Consider the following 22,578-nt stretch of genomic DNA (forward strand, 5'->3'; position numbering starts at 1 on the left):
GGAGAACAGTATCTGGCCCTGGGGGCATAACGTACCCCTTTCCCCGCCCACCTTGTCGATCTAGCTAGCCGACCACGCTGCCCTCACTGATTCCCTCCGCCACTGGTTTGTCTCTCTCCCTCTTCTCTTTATCCAGCTCATTCCGGATCATTGCCTCTTTCTCCCTCGCCCGTTCCGCTAACCTCTTTGTTACCTAGCTTGCTCACTTGCCACGTTTTTCTCCTTTCCTCCAATTCCGCTACTTCGCCCCCACCTTTCTGTTATCCCTCCCACTTCGCTGAACCACCCACCAGATAGCTCGTTCGCTATGCTCGTGATCTCCCTCCCGTTTTCTCTGTTGGGTATTAGAATGGTCGATCAGTCGGTCTCGCTCGCTTCTCAGTGATCCTTCTTTCTCCGATTCGTACCGTTGCTCGTCGTCTTATCCTCGTCTCTCTCAAATGCGCGGAGGCAGGCGCCACGAATTCACTTCTCGTAACTTCGGCTTCGTTCGGTCAGTTCCGGCTGCCGGTCAGAAGAATTCGTCAGTATTCGCCGCGCTGCATTGCCGGCAAGTTGTATAAAGGAGTAAGGTGATTTGATTTTCATAAGAATAAAAGTGCGCGTGTCTAATACAGAGATATATACGTTCAGAACATATTTGGAACGTTCATGCCGTTCATGAGAATATTCGCCACATTCTAAATATAAACGAATGTTGTTAGAACAAGTTCGATTGTGCTCTCAAAATACGAGAGGTCGAACGTTAGTGTCTGACGCCTTTGAATAATTTCGATCTACTTGACTTGGAAGAAAAACGCACTAACTGTCCAAAGTGTCTATTCTGAAAAGGACCAAGAGAATAGGACAGTCGATTGGGACATCGATGAGAAGTAGGAAGGAAGGCACTCATTTTGAAACAGGGAGCGTATCGATAATCGCTACTTTGATCATTGAAATCGTGCCGACACACTTCGAAGATCGTGCGCGGAAACTGGCACGACACGAATATTTGTCCCTCAACGCAAAAAGTTTTTGCAACTCTGTGTACATAAAACCCGCCAGGCAACAAAGTCGAAGATTCTCTCCTCGCAGTGGGCCAAGTTCTTTATCAAAACATGGCCACGTGACCGACAGCGCGGCTTGTAAACAGTGAGTTTGACCACGTGGTCTGCCCCCTCTCTCGTAATCGCCTATCTCTCTCGTCCTGCTTCTCTTTCTCAGTTTCTTTCTCGCTTGCTCGCGACACGCAGAACAACGTACATCGTAGCGTATTCTCGGTCGGTCCGCTGCCAGCTGCGGGAGAGTTCGATTCGAGTGATCCGCGATACTCTGCTTTTCCTCGCAGTTAGTTTACTTTCATCTCGTTTTCTCCGAAAATAACAATATATCTTTCGATATTGTGCGTGCGATATCATTCATGTACTATTTATTTTATTTCTGGTCGCGCGCCGGTAAGGCAAATCAAGTGACAAATCGTGAATATAAGAACACAGGGCTTAATAAAATAAATAAATAAAAGTGACCTCCCCCTGGTTCTGGTTTCGATTTGTTATTAACGACGTAGTGTTGTTAACCCGTAGAAGTGGCAGTGTTAGTGATATCGATAGTTTCGATCGCAGCGCGACCATCGACTGCTACGGCGACTTTTCGCGGATTCTTGGTAAGCAGCGCGATATTTGTGAACAGACACAGCACCTTGCGAGGTGCTTGGGATCAAAGTGGAGTACACAGAGGAAACGAACATGATGGACTCGGTGCCGGTTTCTGCGTCGGGGTCGAAGACCGGGTTGCAACCACAGCAGGGGGTACCATACGACCTTGAGAGCGGGTTTGAACCTCAGACGAGAGCACGGTCGCACACGTGGCCGCTGCCAAGACCGGAGGAATATATCGAGGGAAACGTGGTGCCGAGCGTAGCGGCTAGCAAAGAGGGCGTCGAAGGCGTCGAAAGTGGCACACCGCCTCAGCATGGCTCTCTCGGCCAAGGTACTGGCCTGCTTCCGGTCAAGAAGAATTCGTCCCGACGAAACGCCTGGGGAAATCACAGTTATGCCGATCTTATTACTCAAGCCATTACTAGCGCCCCCGACGAACGGTTAACGCTTTCACAGATCTACGAATGGATGATGCAGAATATACCATACTTCAGGGAAAAGGGAGAAAGCAACAGCAGCGCTGGCTGGAAGGTTAGTTTTAGTTTCTTCCTTGTACGTCTATTGTATTTAGACTGCGGATGTTTATGTCTTTGTGGAGAATTGAAATGTACAGAGACGTACGGATACTGATATACGTGATATACAGAAATACACAAAAGATCGAAAGTAAAGTACTTGTTATAATGTTTGGAAAGTGAAACGGATCTCTATTTACGCCTTGTTTCTGCAATTTTATATTCAAAAATATGGATTTGCATAAATATCCGTAATTTAATTGTATTAGACAATATTTTCCCAATATTCTGTTCCTTTTCGTTGAGAAACACGCATACTTTATATTATCGGTCATAAATATTAGGGTATCTCGTTACATTCATTCAAAGTCTCTAATTAACTTTATTTTATTTAATCTTTTACATTACAAATAATTGATTTATAGTAAAATGACTAGAAAATAAAAATTTCATTTGTATTAAATATCATCAGGACTCTCTTCTATAGTAATTTACAAACAAATAATGTGAGTAAATTGTACAAGTTATGTATTGTAGGTTATAAACTTTTGTACAGTTTTACAATTTTAGTCCATATTGAATAATCAAATGATCTGTACTTGATAAAATCTGCTTTAAAAATTTCATATGCTTTATTACCAATTTTTTTATTTTAAAAATAAAAAGATTATTTATTAATATTAATAGTTTGCATCTCGTAAGCTGTAATGTTACTAATAATAGGAGTTCAATTGTGCAAAAAGGTATAGGTATCACAATACTTAGCGTAGCGTATTTTGAAGTGCGTGCATGTATTTGACACTACTAAAATCCATCGCAGAAAGTTACTATCTATACCTTTCCGCCGTTTTCGCGTTCCCGCCTAGATCTTACGTAATAGCCATGCGCGATACTTGCGATGCTCTTAGTACCAAACAACTCTACTTTTAAATCGATTAACTGAAAATTTCAACGTTTCGCGGTTAAGTTATCACGTTTTGTCATCGACACAATTATTCAAAATTGATACTCGCGAACGGAGGATGTGTCTCGTACCATTTGTCAGCATTATGTTTCATTTGCTCATGCAAATCTAGCTAGAATTAAATATTTATTGGCGAATATATTAAATTATATACTTTTCAATCACGTGGAAAAGATACATGTTCATCGTTATTAATTTTCTAACTTCAATGTAACTGGCTGATTAAAGAAAAGTATTTAAATATGAAATAATTGAAGAAGGAAATGATGTAATAGATTCGAAAATATAAACCTCTTGAAGTATATCAAAAATAAGTTTTTCATATTTTCTTCAACATTAATACATGTATATTTTAACGGTATAAAAATAGAATTGATCGAAAATGTTCGAAGGATCGTAGCAGGATTAATTCTAAAATTCTATAAAAAGATAGTTTTGATGTGGAATTGGTAGACAACATATTCACATTGAATTTCAAAATTGGTCTTCTATAAAAGATGGAAAATCCAAGTTTGCCTGGGGCCTGCATGTCGAATATTTTTATTACAGCGACTAGTATGTATATGACACATAATAAGGAGACAAAATATTTGTTTATTGAGGGTTTAAGAGCTATAAGACTTATAAAATTAATATTAATTAATATTAAAGATACTAACATAGAAGTTATTAAATAAAAATTGCTTTAAAATGAATTGACTAAACATGTGAAAGTTTCATCTCTCTTGTGCTCTTTCCTTTTTCCATGCACAAATCCGTCAGATTTTAAATAATACAAATTCTAAAATAATAGATACAGACAAGTTCTGAATTAAAATCGATTAAAAATTTTTAAGAATCAGCGAAATATCATACGAAGGTTTCAAGACATGATTGATAGCAAGAAATTAACTGTTCTATCTCACATAAGTGATCGATTTAAGATTTCCTGTAAACAATTAGAAGCAACTACTTTCATGGTCAAACAGTTAATGAGCTTTCGCTTTTTAGTAAACAATGTTGGTTTATGTGGCTATGCTCGCGACTGGTTGCAGCGATTCAATTGAGATTCGCGAACTCGTATTCTCTCGTCACCACCAAAACATTGACCGTGAATACGAGTAACAGAGATAGAAAAGAGAGAAAAAGAGGAAGGAAGAGAAAGGCGCCAGCGAGGCGTTTTAGATTTCTCAGTATGAATATACATTCAAAAGTCAAAAAGTATCTAGGTACTTGCTAATTTTTAACAAGATATATTTTGATTAGAAAATTATTACGGATAAATAGTATTGCAATGATTTTGTTTCTCATGGGCATAGCTATGGATCCATAGCTACGGATAATGGTGTGAGAACTACAAGAGATGAATATGATAAATGATATGAGTCACATTTTTGTTTATTTCACATAAGAGAGTAATTTAAAAATAATAAAAGAATTTTACTTGCACATTTAAAATAAAACAATAGTTTTAAAATATTAGACACACTTCTTCAATTAAATTGCATTGAATTTCTGTATTTTCTGTTCTCTTGATCATTCCAAAAATACCGATTACAATACTATCCTTAATTTTTTACAAATCTTCTAATTTGTCAACTACTTAAAATTTTGTTGTTTCTTTTTTATTGGATATACCTATTATTTTTTTTTTAACTATGTTGTATTGATTACTTTCTTTTAGATATCGGATACCATTAAAATCAGGAAAGTACAAAAGTGGACTTATCACTTTTATCCAGTGTGATTTATAATGTTACAACCCACACGAATAGATTTTTAGAAGTGAATGTGCAATAATAAAACTGGCATATGAAGATTATTTGAAAAAATATGATAAATCGACTTTTTTATTTTTTAATTTCTTTGCTACTTGACGGTTAAGAGACAATGCTTTAATACATATTTACCAAACCAACGGTGTAATTAATGTTATGACTATCAATCTTTTTGGAATGTTCAACAGGATTATAAAAATATATATCTAATCCGGAAACCAAACCGAAGATTTGGTATTGTTACTACAAGATAAATTGTCAGTCTACTGAATTTTAATATTACTTTCTTTCAAAATTCCAAAAATGTGACATATCTTTCCCTATGGTTTCCATATGTAATTATCAAACTTTGCAGAATTAGTTTGTATTGTAATTATTTAATGTTTGAGTTATAAGTTAAATTAAGATGGTTTTCTTAAATTAATAGAAATACCAATGGTGTTAATGCAATCAATGGCATTTAAGTAATAGATATATGTACATAACATTTATTAAATAAATATATGTAATAGTAAATATGTGTTGCATATTACACGGTACAATTTTATTCTATAGAGTAAAATAATTCTTTTGTTCTAAATAAATTACAGTTTATAATATTATTTTAACCTTCCATAAAATGTTTAGTAAATTGTATATTATACATATTATAATTTCTAATCAACAAATACTATAAGAAGGTAGTAAGTGTTGTTTCTAAGTATTATATTAATTCATTATTAATTTGTATATTTTAATAAAATTCAAAAGCTGCTCATATAAATTGATTAAAGTGTTTAAATAGGTATTTATGAACGACAGTAGGGGAATACGTTCTTGCGTTGTACTTTTATCTGTGTGAGTTTCATAGGCACTCATTCATACGGCTTCTTCCGATTTTAGTTGTTTATTTTGTCGATCGAATCTCTAGCATAAAAAGATTTTTACGCGTGTTCCTCAGGTGGAAAACGGTTTCTGGCCTTCTGAAATCGGAAGAATTTCATACAGTCGCTTTCTCGCTTGGAGAATCGAAATTCCCGTTCGAATTCAGCCAGGGAATAATGAATGTAAAAATCGCAGGCGAAATCTTGATAGAAGTTGGCTGCTCGTGCGGTCTTTCGTGTATATTTGTGTAGCCGCGGTCTGATTTCTAACGATGCGTGTGCAACATCTCCGTTCATCGGAATTTAAAAAAAGCATGCTATCGATTTACCGCGGTTTAACAGTTGGCGAAGTTAACTTTTCCCGCGGTGGTACTTTTCCCTCAAAGCGGACCACTTTTGCGAGTTCTGAAATCGAGAAAAATAAAACGGCTCCCGGTAAACAGCGACGCTTCGTCGGTTATGTCGTCGCGATTTCAGGAATAGAGATATAAAACCTATACTTTTCTTTCTCTTTCAATAGATACAATTTCAAATCAATAAATATTAGAGTTGCCTCCTTATTGTTAAACAAGAATATTTGATATTATTTATCTGATATTAGATTAATAAACATCAATCGTGCTTGCGTTACTCATCGGTATCTATATTTCGTTGAATATTAGGATCAGGTAGTATTATTTGAGTGAACTGAGTTAAGATTCAACACTTTGAAGTTCAATCTTAAACTTTGCATAGAATAATAGAACTTATTGTGCATTATTTGTTAGTACTGATAGATTGTCAATCAGTAGCAGTTCTACGATTGTTATTCTTTTAGAACTTATTGTAATTTGATAAGATAACTGAACTATGTTCGATATGTTATTTAAGTTTATGCTTCTGTATTAATAAAATAAACATATTTAAAAAAGAGAGGGAGTCATAATTAGTCTTCAATATAACAATGAAAGAATGAAAAATATTGAATGCTCTAAATGCAACAAGAAACAATATGAAAAATGAGGATATAACTCGAAGAGCCCTACGCGTAATACGTTTATTTCAGTCAAGGAGAAGGTATTATATAAAAACTAACACAATTACATCCATAAATAAAGCAATATGTACACTACACGCGCTACTGAATTATGATTATTGCAACTGAGAATATTAACATCAGTTGAGCAAACTTTTCTTTTGATGTGTAGAAATTATATCCCTCTAGAAATTTATGACCATCGAACTATTAATGTAAGTATACGACCTATTTCACAATTTATTATGCTACTAATAACGAAGTTAGATACTCTGTTTCCAAATGTAGATCACTTAAAACTTGTTCCTAATGGAATTTGGAAAATTGCAGGGCAAATTATATAGTTTGTCTCAAATATCCTTCTGATCTAAGTAATTTCAGTTTACTTTAATATTCCGCAAAATATAGGTATCGGTGAATAATATATAACATTTATTTATTAAAAGAATACGGTAAATAAGCTTGGAACGTATTTGAAGTACCGCGCTGTTTTCACACAAACAGCGATTTACGAAAGAATTTGATCATTGTAAACCACAGAAAACTTTAACTTACATACGTATTATATAAATTATTAAAAATTTCATTAGCACTGCAGTGAAATACAACTGTCATAATTATACAGATCAAATTCAAAACCAACCTAAAAATGTTTAATATTATATATAGAAATTACAAGATGTTTATTAAAAAACATATATTTAATAAACAATTAATGTACTTACAGCATGAATATAATTGTTACAGATCCCATTGAATATCGAGGCTTATTGACATAATGGATAATTGTTTAAATTTCCTCTATGTTCTCTGAGAAACATATATATATTCGCTAAATACTCCACTTGCTAAATATTTTATAGTTTTTATATACATTTCAAATTTCCAGTATTAGTGAAATTTCAAAATATTCCATATAACGCACATAACATATTTATAAAAAGTAGTCTATATAATTGAGAAGTTTGCACCAATAGGAAGGCAGCTCCAATGTTTAAATGATTGTTGCAAATATTCAAGTGATTTGTTAAAGTGATTTGATTTTAATTGACTTTGAGTTGATCTTTCTGGTTTACTTAAATCATTGGAGAGTAGAGCTGCCTTTTTATTGTAGTACTTGTTTCATTTGACTTATTTTAATATTTTCCTTTTTTTAGAATGATAAGCGTACTTTAAACAGATTTGATGTTATTAATACAATTTTAAACAACGCACAGGTTTATGGTAAACACTATGGAAATTGATAAAGTTTATGAATGAAAGGAAAAACATAATATAAAATTAATGAATGTTTGATGAATTATGAAGACTTTTGTCTCGGATAATGATTCAGAATTAAATAAAGAAATAAATATTTTAAAATATATCAATATTTATAGGAATGTTATCTTACCGTTAATTACTTGAGAGAATTTCCAAGAATAAGATTTTGTAACGAATAGTGTTGTAAAATCGATATAAAAAATGTAAAGTTAATTAGAAGTTAATTAGAATTAGAATTAATTGAAAATAAAATGAAGAGAAGCTTGTACGTTTACGTTTCCTTAGATACTTTTAATTAATTATATACAAAAAATTACTAGTTACTAAGTATAAAATTACTAGTATAGTTTACTACTAAAATTACTAGTATAGTTTCCATATAACTGAAGATGTAAAATTGTTTCTTCCTATAATTCATTGTTTGAATAAAATTCATAGAAACGCAAATTACTATCAAAAGAAAAATTATTCGCATCGTTTATAAAACAGTTATAATAAAGAAATGGAAAAACAAATGGTGGGAATTTTACAGCTATCAACAATAAGTTTTCAAAAAATTTATTAACGTGATTCGTGAGAATAGGATACGTCACAGATATAACTGTCAATATGGTGGACGTTTTCTCAAGTGAACTGTGAAGCGAGACAAAGGGTGGTTCGCAAACACGTCTGCTCTCGAGGTTCGAAACGTAGCGATATATGTAAAAGGCCGGTTGCGAAAAATCCGTTTAGTGTAGCTGCAAAGTTCACTGCAAGGCGCGAAACAGTGTGCAATCACGTGATGTCTGTGTATAAATATCTGTATCTCCGGCGTGGTGTTTTCTACTCACGGCTGGTCGCGTGTATAAGTAAGATTATAAATAAACGAGGATAGATCGGTATTATCTGCGACGTGCATAACTATTGTGTACGGTGGCTGTACTTGTGAGATTCAGTCCTAACGTTTCAACGTTTACTGTATCACCGCATCATTTACTTTATTTCGAATGGAAGCAAACTTTACATACTTTCGATCCTTATAGAGGATGCCGCAAAAGATTCAAATACAGACATTTATTCATTTACTGCCAACTTAATATGTATACTTAAAATCATGAAATAATGTTTCGGAATCGTGCACAAAGTACAATTCTGTTTTCTATTGATCTTTTGACAGATAGATTGATTAAAAGATTTGTTTACTAGGATAGCGGAGATGATATTGTATCTGTATGATCTGTAGTCATAATGATAGTTTAATGAAAGTATTTTTAATGGAAGGTATCTTAAAATACCTTCAACCTGTAGAAGATTAAAAATAAAGTTTTCGTAGCTGCCATGATTTCAGGCAACATGCTCGTTCAAAATAAGAAAATTAAAAAGCTTCTGCTGTATTAAAATGAATTGGGTTATAAAAGTATGTAGGATAAAAAAGAAGTTAATAAACAAAAACTGTCTGTAAAAATGAAGTTTAATTATCAACTTTTATTTCATTTATATCTTCCGCAAATTATAAGAATAATAAAGAAGCGCTTTTGCATTAATTCTGGTATGGATTGTAACTGCGTATGCATATAGTTTTGTGAAGATTGTGCGTCATTTTCTCGTCATGCATTCTCAGTTATCTCAGTTATCATTAATTTCGAGAATTCGGAAATAGGATTTTGTATATACATATATTTTTAAAACTATACTTTTCAAGACAATAGAGGACGAAAAAAAATCTTGTCAAAAATCTATAGTACAATACCAATTAATTATTCACATGTACATACATGATGGATTTAGATCTTGCATTCAAGTCTAATCATCATTTTACAAATAACGATCAATTTCTGTAAAATGTTTTTCATTTTATTAACTCATTTCTCATTGCGCAATGTCATATTTTATTACATTCGGTCAATTTTGTCGAAAATCGTGGTGATTTCGTTACTCAGACTTCTACAGTCGGATGTATACAAATTTTGATTGAAAATTCAACCTTGGAGCTCGAAAGCAGTCAAGGATATCCAGAAAGAATGCTGGTACTCGTCAGATATTATTGAAACAGGAAAGCAGAGGAAAGATCTCTGCGGTTTGGTTCGAAACATGAAAAGCCCTTAAGCAATATGAGCACCGCGTCAGGCAGGTCTAGCCCGATTTCTCAAAGCTGTAGAATCTTCAGCTCGTGCGAAGAAGCTTCGTGAGCCGTGAAAACCAGCAGAGGTCACTCATCCGTCTGGTTTTAGTACTCGTTTACACAAGTCGTACCCGTCATTACAAAGCTCTGAACACAGTATTCTTCCATGACGATTAGACAGCTGTGCTCTAACGATCGGCAACTGCGTGTAGACGTCGCCCGAGAATCCCTGGTATCCCCAAACGTATTATTCTTTTAGCATGACCTCTTATTTCGCCGTTACTCTTTCTGGATTGTATGCTGTTTTGAACGGCGGTGAAAAGCGTTTCGCGTTTATAGAACAACAAAGAATTCGAAGAAAATGCTTGGACAATTATGAAAGTATCGGATTCACGTTGATCCGTAATCTTCTATTTGATGCTCTACCATACCAGCGAATCGAATTATCCATCATCGTTTTCTGCATATTCTTTAATGAATAAAAGTTGATTTGTATTATTTGCTGTGCAGAGTTCAAAAACTAACTGATTTTTATAAATTTTTATGAATTTTTATATTAATCAGTTGGTATTGTATGAAATAAAGTAGAAATTCTCGCATAATTGTTCTAAAGGCGATTTAGTTTTATGAACTCTTGTATTATCTATCTAATATTATATGGAATCCTAATTGTATCCTCCTTAAAGGATTCTTGTGCAACAGCTGTAGGAGTAACGGATGTATACAAATTTTTATGAATTTTCAGTATTGTATACAATGAAGGATGGATTCTTGTATCATCTCTAAAGGCAGTTGACTTTCACGAACTATGAACAGCTTATGAATTTTCTTGAGGAAACTATTGCATTGATAATATAGAATTAAATTTGAAAACCTTCTTAGGATATAAGTAGACATTCTTAACTCGACAATTAGCTAGATTTCAGCACAATTTTAATTAATAATCGAATTTTTGTTATATTTATAGAAAACTTCAGTACCTCAAAATATATTATTTTTATATAGTACGTTAGAAAACATTTTCCTCGATCTGCAAGAGAACTTTAAAAGAAAACTTTAAAAAATTTCATCGGTTATCATAATGTTAATATTGTATACACTGTTCAAAATAATTAGAGGTCTTCTACTATGCAGGATTCTGTTGGATCAGTTAAATGAATACAAGTGTGGAAATTCTATAGTCTTGATAGATTGATATGTTATTCAAATGATAAAGACTGACTTTGGGACAACGATTAAAAAATAAGTGTAATAAATAAAGGAGTCGATGTAAAAATCAAACTGGTCAACTTTACCTTCTGTAAATTTTTAAATTTTCCTATCCAGGTATATGATTTTACACGATTTATATTCAATTGCCAAAAAATCGCACTGACTGGCTTTCATAAATTCATTTATCATGAGAAACGATATAAGTAATAGTAAATTTCAAGATAAATTGTGAAAAAATGATATTTATAATAGTATCACTTTTCTCTATTTTTCAATTGATGGGGTTAATCAATGTGACTGTTGAATGATTCATTATCGTATCGAATCTGTATAAACAAGTTACTTTTCATACGCAGATCGTCATTCTGGATAAGAATGTTTTCTTCTCATAGAATGCGTGTCTGAAGATGTTAAGACATGTTTGAACAAACATACTCATATGCATAATATACAGAGAATATTTTTGTAGTCAGGAATTACAAGCTCTTTTTAGTGGAATTCACTATTTTTTTCTAAAACAACGTTGATATCATACACAGGCGTTATAAAAATACCAGGAAAATCTCTTTTCGTTATCTATCTTTTAAATAATATCTATCTGATAGAGATTATCCGCGAGTTCTTCCGTTTATCAACAGCATAACGTTTTCATTTTTTATTATCTTTGCCTAATTGTAATTCTTCGTAGGATCAGTCTTTTAGAGAGAAATTTTAGAGAGAAAAGAAAAAAACACTGTTCTCATAATCTGTTTGGATACGAACTAACAACATAAACACCAAATGTCTTTGTCGGTACAGGACCCTTTTCTTACTGTTCTATCTATCACATAGATACTATTCGATGTTTCACTACGTACATACATATGTTACTATTAAATGTGCTATGAGAGAATAGAGCAGCTATAAATAAGAAAAATCTTATTACTTGTAAATCCAATCAACTGCATGATGAATAGGTTTCTTCCTATTTTGTTTTTATAATGTAATATTTATAGATACATTTTTTGTTCTTCGAACGATAAAACGATCCATAGGACAATTTAAAATTCTAATTTTAAGTAATAATTCTAAATTATATTCAATTGAATTTCGTATAACGACTTCCCCTATTCATATATTTTGTCACTATGTAACGTTTAACGTTGTGTAAATTGGCCTGACTCTTCAGAAGAAAGGAACTTGAGTCACGACAGTATCTTTCCAAATGATTGAATATATCGGAAATATTTATCTACAGTTACCCACTTTAATATTCGGATACTCTCAAAAAAAATAATTTCTGTTTAAGTGACGTAAGACGGTTTTTTTGGAAAGTTAAAAGGATTAATTAACTAAATTGCGTGTAAAGAAGATTTGGAACAACTTAAATTTATCAGCATCGCGAAGAAAATAGTAAAGATTGCTTTTTATATTTCATTCTGAGCCTATAATTGTAGATTTATGTCAGTTGTAGTAGGTTGTAGTCTATGCTAAAGATTTCATCAAAACCGGTTGATGCCACGGGAATCGGGCAAAAAATAGGAATCTTTAGATTGCTTACAATTACTGACCGAAACTCGTGAAAATCTGTGATGTTTTTTTACCGTTCTTACCGTTTGTACCTCATAGCAATGTTTTCCGATTATGATGAAATCTTCAGCATATACAGGCTACATTTTCATTACAAGCTCAGAAAAAAATGTTGGAAAAAGCGATATTTACTGTTTTCTTCACGATGTCGATAAGTTGCAATAAATTCTAAATCTTTTTAACGCGTCATCTAGTAAACTAATTCTTCTAACTTCTGAAAAAAGGTAGTTTGGTCCACTTCTAAAAAAGTTATTCTGTTGTCCGAATATTAAAGTGAAAAACTGTATATACCATAAAATGTTATAGTGAACTCTTAGGAGTAGCAGATAAGAAAGAATAAGGGAATGTGATACACAGAATTCTTTGTAGGAATTTATTGATGTATATCAATACAGATACAGTTCAAATAAAGCTCCAACAGCATCTAGGTGATCAAATAACTCTTTAGCAGCTGTGCGTGATTAGTAACTAGTTATGTAGTTTTCCAAATTTGTATCACAAGAAGGAATAGATATTTTAACTAACATTCTTCATTGTTTTTTTTTTGTTATTACACGTGTAATAGAACTTTCATTATCCGAACTAATTATTACGCACCCTTTGAATAATTTTGTTTCTATATGAAAAAAGATCATTTACTTTGGTCTATTTTATAGATATTAATATTCAAGTAACAATTTCTTTCAGTTTCTATTGTTATTATTCGATCTTTTTCAAATAATAACAAGGGACAATACCAAACTTCCCATTAACGGATCGTTCCTCTAATCGACGTTCTTGTTATAAATAATTAAAGTTACTTGCATATTATAACGTAACCTACTTTTTTACTATATTGTAACAGAATTTATAACAAAGCTAAATATTAACTAATTTTAAATAAAAATTAAAAAATATATAAATTTCATACGTATATTCAATGTAAAAGCGTACGAGTAAAAAGTTTCTACAGAATAAAGTTGCTACTTTTACTGGATATCGTGTTCCGCTCGACGAAGGATCGTGAACGACTTTACCCCAAATTCTATGAATTCCGAAGTATTCGAACAGCTTTAATTCAATCGTTTCCGTTAAACAGCTGAACGGAACGCCAATAGAGTTTCCTCTAAAAATAATCGGGCAGTTTGGAAGCAAAGATTAACCGAACGATCTTGGAGGCATCGGTTTCCGCGGCGTCCATTTACGGTGTGTACGCAAACGTCGAGAATCAAAGCGGTTCTACGCCGTGTCGCTTTATCCGTGTGGTATTTAGACAACGTTACACATTACACAATAGTCATTAACGAAGCATAGCGCAATTAATGCGAATTTTCCGAGCCGTCTGCTGTTCAATGAGATTTCAAAATGATTTGGTAGAAGCGGGAGGCGCGCACTGCGTATATTTCGAGTAAGTGCGGTCGGCTGAGTTTAAAGCAGGCTTTCCACGTTATTTTTGCACGAGGCAACACTGGCGTCGCGTCGTTGCCGCGTCTCCCTTGTCGATCTCCTTTCCTGCCACTCTTCTCTCTGCCTCTTTCTTTCTCTCTCTCTCTCTCTCTCTCTCTCTCTCTCTCTGCCACCTCTGTGTACGACCCTACAACGACCACGTTGCCGATATCATCATCTTGAGGTCATCTCTCCCTCCACTTACTTTCGGACCGACGACCATCAGGACCAGTAGAAGCTTCCTTCGCTTTTTTCATTCGCCCACTTTTCCACCTGCTTCGATTGCAAGTCAAAAGGGACAAAAATTTTCGGTCACAGGCATTAATTTTGAGAAACGTCTTAATCTATTAAAGATCTAGTAACAGCTTATCATTTGGCTTTAATTTCTCTAAACTGTATAAAATTGTAGAATGTAGATGAACGAACTGTGAATCCCTGGAATTCAATTCCCTTTCAGAATTACGATGTTATAAAACAAAATTGCAAGTGAAATATTGCGTTCACGCAACATTAGTCCTTAATAGTTTAAATTGCGTTTCCCTTTGCGTTGTTATAGGTTGTAATGTATCGGCAACGAAGTAGAATTGGATGTTGTCCTACTAGACCTAGCGTTTAGCTTAAGAAACGTATGTTACTGACATATAGAGTACAAGACTCGATTGTCATTCATTTAATTGAAAGTTTGAATACTGCTGAATTGCTGAATTGTATCTTTTATCTTTATAAAAATATTTGTAAATTATATATTAGAGTCTGATAGCAACAGTATTTGAACAGGCACAAAGTTACGGTTAAACTTCTATCATGAGTAGACTGGGAACATTTATGCAAGTGCAAAATTTAAAAATATCATAAAAGAAATGCAACCTAAATATGGGCTTCACTTATCGAATATTGTATAAATTATATCTCTTTGCGCATTATGCACATATACATTTTTGTACCTATGAAGTTTTCATAAATGCATATGTGAAAAATATTGAGTATCTAATCCCATAACGTGGCGTTTTTATAAAGAGGACGACAAAATTTACTAGCATTCAAAGTTTCAACTAAATTCTTGATCCAAATGTCCTGCAGTTTCCTCTAAGTTCTCGTCAAAATTCGTAGTACCATAAAAGTGAAAATATTCCCGATTGGGAACGTCTACTGGCAAGGATCGCGACGTTTGTAACGCGAACCCTCGAGGAAACGCGATGACGACGATAGTAGGTCGGCTGTTTTATATTTAGTGACAATAAATTTTATAGGGTAACTAAAAAACGACGGTTTCGTAACGCGTCGCGAGTCACGGTTCGTTGTCTCTGTAGCTTGAATGTAACCAAAACCACGAAAAGGTTATGCGACGAAAAGAAAATCGCGGCGAATATAAAGGCGAATTCCTGTTCTGTTTCTAAAACGCATTCCGTCAGCTGTCAGTGTTCACCAAACGCATTGGTCGACACTCTATTTACCTTGCCTGGAGCAAGGCTGTGATTTCCACTTACCATAAATTGCGACAGAATAATGCCGGTCGTGCTTTATAGCCTCGCCCGATCCGTCGTCAAAACACCGGTTCACCTTTCCCTCGTAGAATTTCTCGTTCTGAGCAATTTTCTCAGCGACTGTGGAAGGTGTGCGTTAGGTGACAGGTTTTTGTTATTTGAATTTTTTCCACGTGTCACCCTCGAATAAGTGCAATTATCGTTTCGCTGCTCTCTTGCCAGTAGCTCTAATGTTCGCGGAAGCGCAACACCATCTTTCACGCATTGTCTACCGACACGCCGCGCCGCGCCGTTTCGGACGCTTGGCGAGTAATCGGCGAGAATTTTGTATTCGAAAGCAATCAAGAGATCAAGCAAGTAGTATCTCTCGCGTGACCGTATTTCACGATGGGTTCGATGTTTCACGGTCGTTACGTGGAATGCTCATGTGTAATGCTAGATTAGTGAAGTCGATCGTAATTATGTCCTCGTTATCTCTCAGTGCTAGGCTGCGGTTAATATTCGCAGAGCGGCTATACAACGATTAATAACGATTCCTGTATAGTTGTTACTTATCGTCGTATCGATGGATTGTCGTCAGCATTATAATATCCGAAAACTTAATTCTGAAAGCGAAAGACTTTGTAATACGTGGGTAGACGGTAATTAAAATATTCCATCGAGTAATCAAGAAACTCGACAGACGCTTACGTCATTTGAAACGCGACATCAGAGATTCGCGTGATATGGTAAAAGTGTCGGGCCTGATTGGGAACGTCCGTTACTTTGTGACGCGATTCTGTACGCCTGCGCGGTTTTTTTTTCTCATTTGGATGAATATTGATATTTGTCTTTTTATTCTATTAACATTTATTTAATTGAAACATTGAATATATTAACAAAAATGTTATTTCATAGCATAACGTAGCGAGATATTTAGATAGGAAATAATGCGTTGTGAGTTTATCAAAGTTGTAAACAATCGATGCGGTAAAATTGTTTGTTTAACTAAGGGTCAATGTTGCGTTAATGCAATATTTTACTACGAATAACTTTTCCAACCAGTTGAAATTATTACATTCGGCTTTATAATATTAGCGTTTATAAAAGAAAGTTTGAGAGATTTACGTAATATCTTTTTCGTCACTAGAATTTCTTCTCCCATCTGAATTTTGTAATTCTATGTGCTTTCAAAAAATTGAAGCATTTTTAGTATTATGAAGAACCAATTTCTTGAAAATCATGGAAATTCTTTTGTTTCTTCGATTTTTGTAGTGAGTATCTATAAAGTACACATTATTCTAACATATCTTTTGTATTTTGACAAAACCAATATGTGAATTAATCTATACAGGTTTTTTAAGAGTATTGCATACACACAATTTGTATTACATTATTTTACTGGTTCATTCTTAACGTGTTAATAACATAACAATGTATATTTTCTATAATTTCTAACTTAATATATAGAGAAAAGAAAAGTTAATTATAAACAGAGAGATTAGCCAAGTCGACTTCTTTTACATCTAAAAATATTTAATACTTTACATATCCACAATTGTTTTATTTATATCTTATACAACTTGTTTCATTACACTTTCTAATTATTTTCCAATCATTTACGTATATTTAAATTACACTGTCTAAAAAAACTGATTGTAAACGTTTGACCTTAAAAAATTATAATTCCAAATTAGAAGTGGTACTATATTTAAACACAAGAAATAAATTATTAACAAAGACGAAGAGTTTACTTCTGAAAAAGAACACCACTAAGATTTACTTCTATTAGCAGCAATTATTATTAGCATCAAAATAGGAACATTCATAATCCAAAACAGTTGATGATTGTTTGGCAATTATTTTTTGTCACATTGAAATATTAACAAAGATCTGTTTCAAAATACTTGCGCTTCAATGAAATTTATTTTGCTTTGAAGTGTTCTTACTATATTTTTGATTCTTCAAATATGTACCATAATGGTTTGGTAATGAACACGAAGAAATGTATAACAGTACCTATTTACAATATACATCTGCCTTGTAGTATTTCGAAAATCGTTGCCAGTTAGCTTCGACTGTGTCTTCAGTTGTAAGCGGTAGGTTATGTTCGTACGTACGCAATCATTGAGGCTCACCACTATTCATAAACTACGGCTCAATTTTGCTTCTACAGCAATTAATGAAATAATCATAAGTTTCAATGAGTTGTCGCAATGAATAATATAGTCTGATGTGTTTGAACGAAGATCGAGTACTTAGTGAAAGTATCAGGTAAAATCAAGGTGTGCAATGGTTGGACTTTTTTTTTAATCCGAGGACTTTGATAATTTTAAGTGCTACCGATATTAATTTAGATTATTTTTAATATCATATGATACTTGTGGTTTACATTACCTTAGGACAACACTGAAACAAGAGGATGTTCTTTTTTGTTGTTCATTTGAATATAATAGCTGAACTTTTGAATTTTATTTTCATTAATTTATGTTGGCTACTAAATGCTTAATAAACACAGTTTTGTACAGGTCTCCTATTTTCATAACAACTTCTAATCTACTCTATTGTTCGACGTGTATAACGGTGAAAAGCATGATTTACTTAACAATTTTCAAATAAACTCGCATCAATCACTGATGGCAGTTAGAAAAATATTTGTACATTTTCTAATGAAGCGAATTCTTCGATCTAATGAAATTAAATTTCTCTTTCATCAGATTCTATTAAATTTGTGTAATCATATGAATCTACTACTAAATACATATTACGAAATTTAATATATTGGAAGATGCGGAAACATCATTTTGTCTTTTACGATCGATATATTTCGATATAATCTGTATATTATTACTTGATGCCTATATAAACTCTACTTAATAAATCCTACTTCTAATTGAACGTCAAATGTATCAATTATAGAGAAAAGAAAGTTCTATTCCGATGAGAAATTAGCAAAAATTATTCAACGTTCAGTAGGAATTTATCTCATCTTATCGATACGTTAATTAAAAAAAAAAAACACTTTCTCATGACAAGAAAATGAATACTTTACGAACTTGCAAAAACTATTTCCATTCATTCCTAAAAAAGATAATTTTTCGGAAAAGCGATCTATTCAAGATGCTATTCAATAAATAACAAAAGATTACCAAAAGAAAGTGCATACATCTATTGTTTAATGATCTAGCAATTTTATGAAGATATAACGCCTTTAAACTTTTTCTAAATATCCTGTATTAGTATGCGAATAGTATAAAAATTACAATGATATGCGAATACTTGTTGTATTGTATATATATGTACATTGTACTTCTAGGCATTGGCGTGCGATTGAAGCTAGAACTTTTTGAGATTCAACTATTTATATTTCCAAAATTCAACTTACACAAATCGAAAAAGAATTTTCCAAAATCAACACGTTGATTTTTCTCCTTGGCATGGCAAGGAAAGCAAAAACAACGAAATCGAGGGGAGTTTCGGTAACTGTTTGCCATGTGCGTTGGCGATGAAAATCGAGCAACGTTCGGAAAAGAGCGAAAGAAACGTTTTCCCTTTAAGCCGAGCAAATTGGTATCGCGTTTCGGTGGCGCTTGTACGTTCTTCGTGCTAAACTCCGACCGTCTGTTGCGTGTTCACCGACAGATGCACATTCAGTGACGTAATGTCAGACGCGGAGCGTAACCGCACTCTTCACGTAACATACCCTTGACTCTCCTAATGAGTATCGCACATTCGTTACGTATGTTGCGCTTCGTGGACAGATACACACAGCGTGTCGAGCGAAGGTGCACACGGATGAGCGTACAACGTTGCACGCTGCATGCTCTGTATATACCCGTGCGCTGCACGTTGCGTCTGTATCGCGGTTTATCTCAATGTTGTTACAAGAATACCACGCACCCCTTACATGCCCGTTGGCTAAGCATCTAATAAAGCGTTTCTTCGCGATAAAAGCTCCAAGCCCAGGTTTTCTGCTTCACGTCGGTTACAAGAGACTGAGTGTTCCGTTGCGTTACTCGCGCTGAGATATAATAAATGAAAAATCGTGCGGCGAGCAGAAGCAGTTTTCCTAGCGCGCACCGGGAAACGGCCTTGATCGGAGTGTACTCGAAGACAGACATAGATAAAGGTATAGAGAGAGAAAGAGAGTTGTTAGCAGGATTTCTTGACCGAGTCGACTGTATAAACCATCTGGAAAAGAGACACACTGCATTGGTGGAATACGGGGAAGACTTCTAATGATTCCATGCAAATTTTTTCTGCGTAATACTAAATGTACATACGCGCGTCAGTGGAAAGATGTACAACTTACCTTCCGCAAGAAAAATATCTGCATTTTGAGTTTTATTCGTTATTACATAGTTACTACATTAAGTTATTCTAAACATATACGTTGTTTTAAATATTTAGTATATTATGAAAGAGAATAATTCGATTGAAACTGAATATTTTTGCTTCAAATAAATTCTCCAATATTCGATGTACTTTTGCTAATACATTGGAAAAATACGTAAAATCTAAGGTTTTAACAGGAAAAAAACTATTGATATTGCTGTAAAACTGCCCCTTAATACTATCTTATTGCCTAAAACCTTCTGTATCTTTTTGTGTAGAAATTATCAAGTGTATGACAAAAAGTAAGAATCAAATGGTGATAACTCTGAGAAATATAGCGCATGAGATACGACTTCAAATACTCAGTGATGCAATTTTTGGTTGTTTGCTCCGCCTTTCAAATTTTGTGTTTACTCTATGAAGACTATGTTAATTTCAAAGCAAAATTAGTCGTCAATACAAATAGAAGAATTATCAGTTTCGATAGACACGATGATGTACATATCCTATTATATCGGACTCTATTTTTATAACGCTTGGAATACCTATGTCACAGAAAACCCGGATTATACTTCTAGTATAACCCAATAATTATCTGTAACACATCGAAGGAAGTTTGAAATATGAAAGTTATCTATTATAAATACCTAAAAGTCAGAAAAAAATGGTAGAATTTATTAGGTACGTTAATGTACTGTCTAGTTTTTAATCCTTTCAGTGACGTTCCATGACACGTGTTGATCATACGCTGCTTGTTGCGATAAAACATGCGATTGGTTGAGTGAGTTTCCACTTTTCATGCGAAAGTAACATCGAGTTTACCTGAAAGTAATTGAAAATTAAAATGCAAAAATTTCAATAAAATTGTTTACTTCTTATTTATATTACATTTATATTACAAAATATAAATTATATGTTTCGTATTTAAAAAATCAATAATTTTCATAAAACAGAGTTCAATATATGACTCGATGTTACGCATTTTATATTTATATTTATCTACTCTAATAGTAAAAAGATATATTATAAAAAAGATTCTGACAAACTAAACGTTTTCCAAGCTTATAAAGATACATAGGAATATAAAAATAGTTTGTTATAATGCTTTTGCTTTCATTTATAGGCACAGGAAAAACCATACATGAGCAATTATTACATATACCTAAACATCGCATACACACATATATAAGTATTAGGCTATACACAAACATAAAAGGATTCATAGATATTATAAATTTCTATGATCTTGATGTCGAATCCTTGTTGAATTTCAAGTTACGAATTTCTACTTTTCGGTCTCATCATATTAAGACGTTTATTAGAAGCTATATATGAAAATTCATTTGGAACGACAATGTTCATTAAGCATAGACCTCGCTGGAAACTACAACACGAGTTTTATCTGCTTCATACTGATTGGGCCCGATCTCCGATTCGAGGCACTGACCTCGCGTGCTATTTAATCGCCCTTCTCTGCCGCAGCTCGAGCCTCCTCGTTCCTCCTGAATCGCTTTCGCGTTTCTCTTCATCGGTCGACCAGCTTGTCCCTACGTTCTCGGACGTTCCTCTTCGTTCCTCCCTGCTTTCAGTTCGTCCTTCTTCCTATCTCTTATATGGAGAACGTCATTCCTCTTTTTTTCCCGGCGAGTTACGGTGTCCCGTATAAAATATTCTTACAGCATGCGTGTGTTGGCTTATACGCACTTACGCCTTACGCATACAACCGCGTGTTGGATCATTGAAATGTGACGCAATTCGACTACGCTCGAAGAGTACGTTCTTGAACCTAGTTGATATACGGCAAAAAAATCTTCGAACGTATTTGAAGCGTCATGATTTTCACATAGGACAGGTATATGAAGACCGCACAGGCAAAATATATTAAGATTTTTATGTCAGTTAATAGCTAAAAAGAAATATCTTAATATGAAATAGTTAAAAAAGGGAATAATCTGATAATTTCGATGATATAAGCTTTTCGAAAATAAATGATAAATTTATGGTATTTTGTAAGAAATGAATAATATTAGCTTAATTGTTGTGTTAGTTTCACGTGATTAACATTAATCTGTATTACTAATATGTTATTAATGCTTCTTAAATGTTCAAGAGAGTGACAAAAATACATATTTAATATGTCAAAGTCAAATATAAAGATGTGGAATTAGTTGACAACATACTGAATTTTAAATTTACTCTTTTATAAAGGACAGGAAATGTAAATTATCATGATTCTAATGGAAGATTTGTCAGTTGAAGGTTCAGACAATGACTGTATATTTTGATAGCAAAAAGTGATTTATATCTTTGCTTATTGTCTAATGAAAATTATATAGTTCAATGGAAATCTTTATTACAAGATTTACAATTTCACTATTTAATTATAGATCTTCTGTGATATAATTACAGATGTATGTATAAAAATTGTGTAATATGTATAATTAATACTTTGTTTAGAA

The 22,578-nt window shown here is 33.5% G+C and overlaps 1 protein-coding gene across 3 annotated transcripts in view; it reads left to right on the plus strand.

The window, feature by feature from the left end:
* Positions 1-452: 452 nt before the first annotated feature.
* Positions 453-22,578, plus strand: part of Foxo (forkhead box, sub-group O) — a 289,789-nt gene continuing 267,663 nt past the window's right edge. For 2 of the 3 annotated variants that reach the window (XR_011801309.1, XR_011801313.1), the window contains exon 1: positions 454-2,168. Coding sequence is in view for 1 of the 3 variants with exons in the window: in XM_072014637.1 (XP_071870738.1) it covers positions 1,725-2,168 (444 nt within the window). In the remaining 2 variants the exon portion in view is untranslated. Of the gene's footprint in view, positions 2,169-22,578 lie in introns of all 3 variants that reach the window. The other variant, XM_072014637.1, reaches the window with a different exon arrangement.

This window comes from Bombus fervidus, chromosome 2 (genome assembly GCF_041682495.2).
Source record: "Bombus fervidus isolate BK054 chromosome 2, iyBomFerv1, whole genome shotgun sequence".
Lineage (NCBI taxonomy): Eukaryota > Metazoa > Arthropoda > Insecta > Hymenoptera > Apidae > Bombus > Bombus fervidus.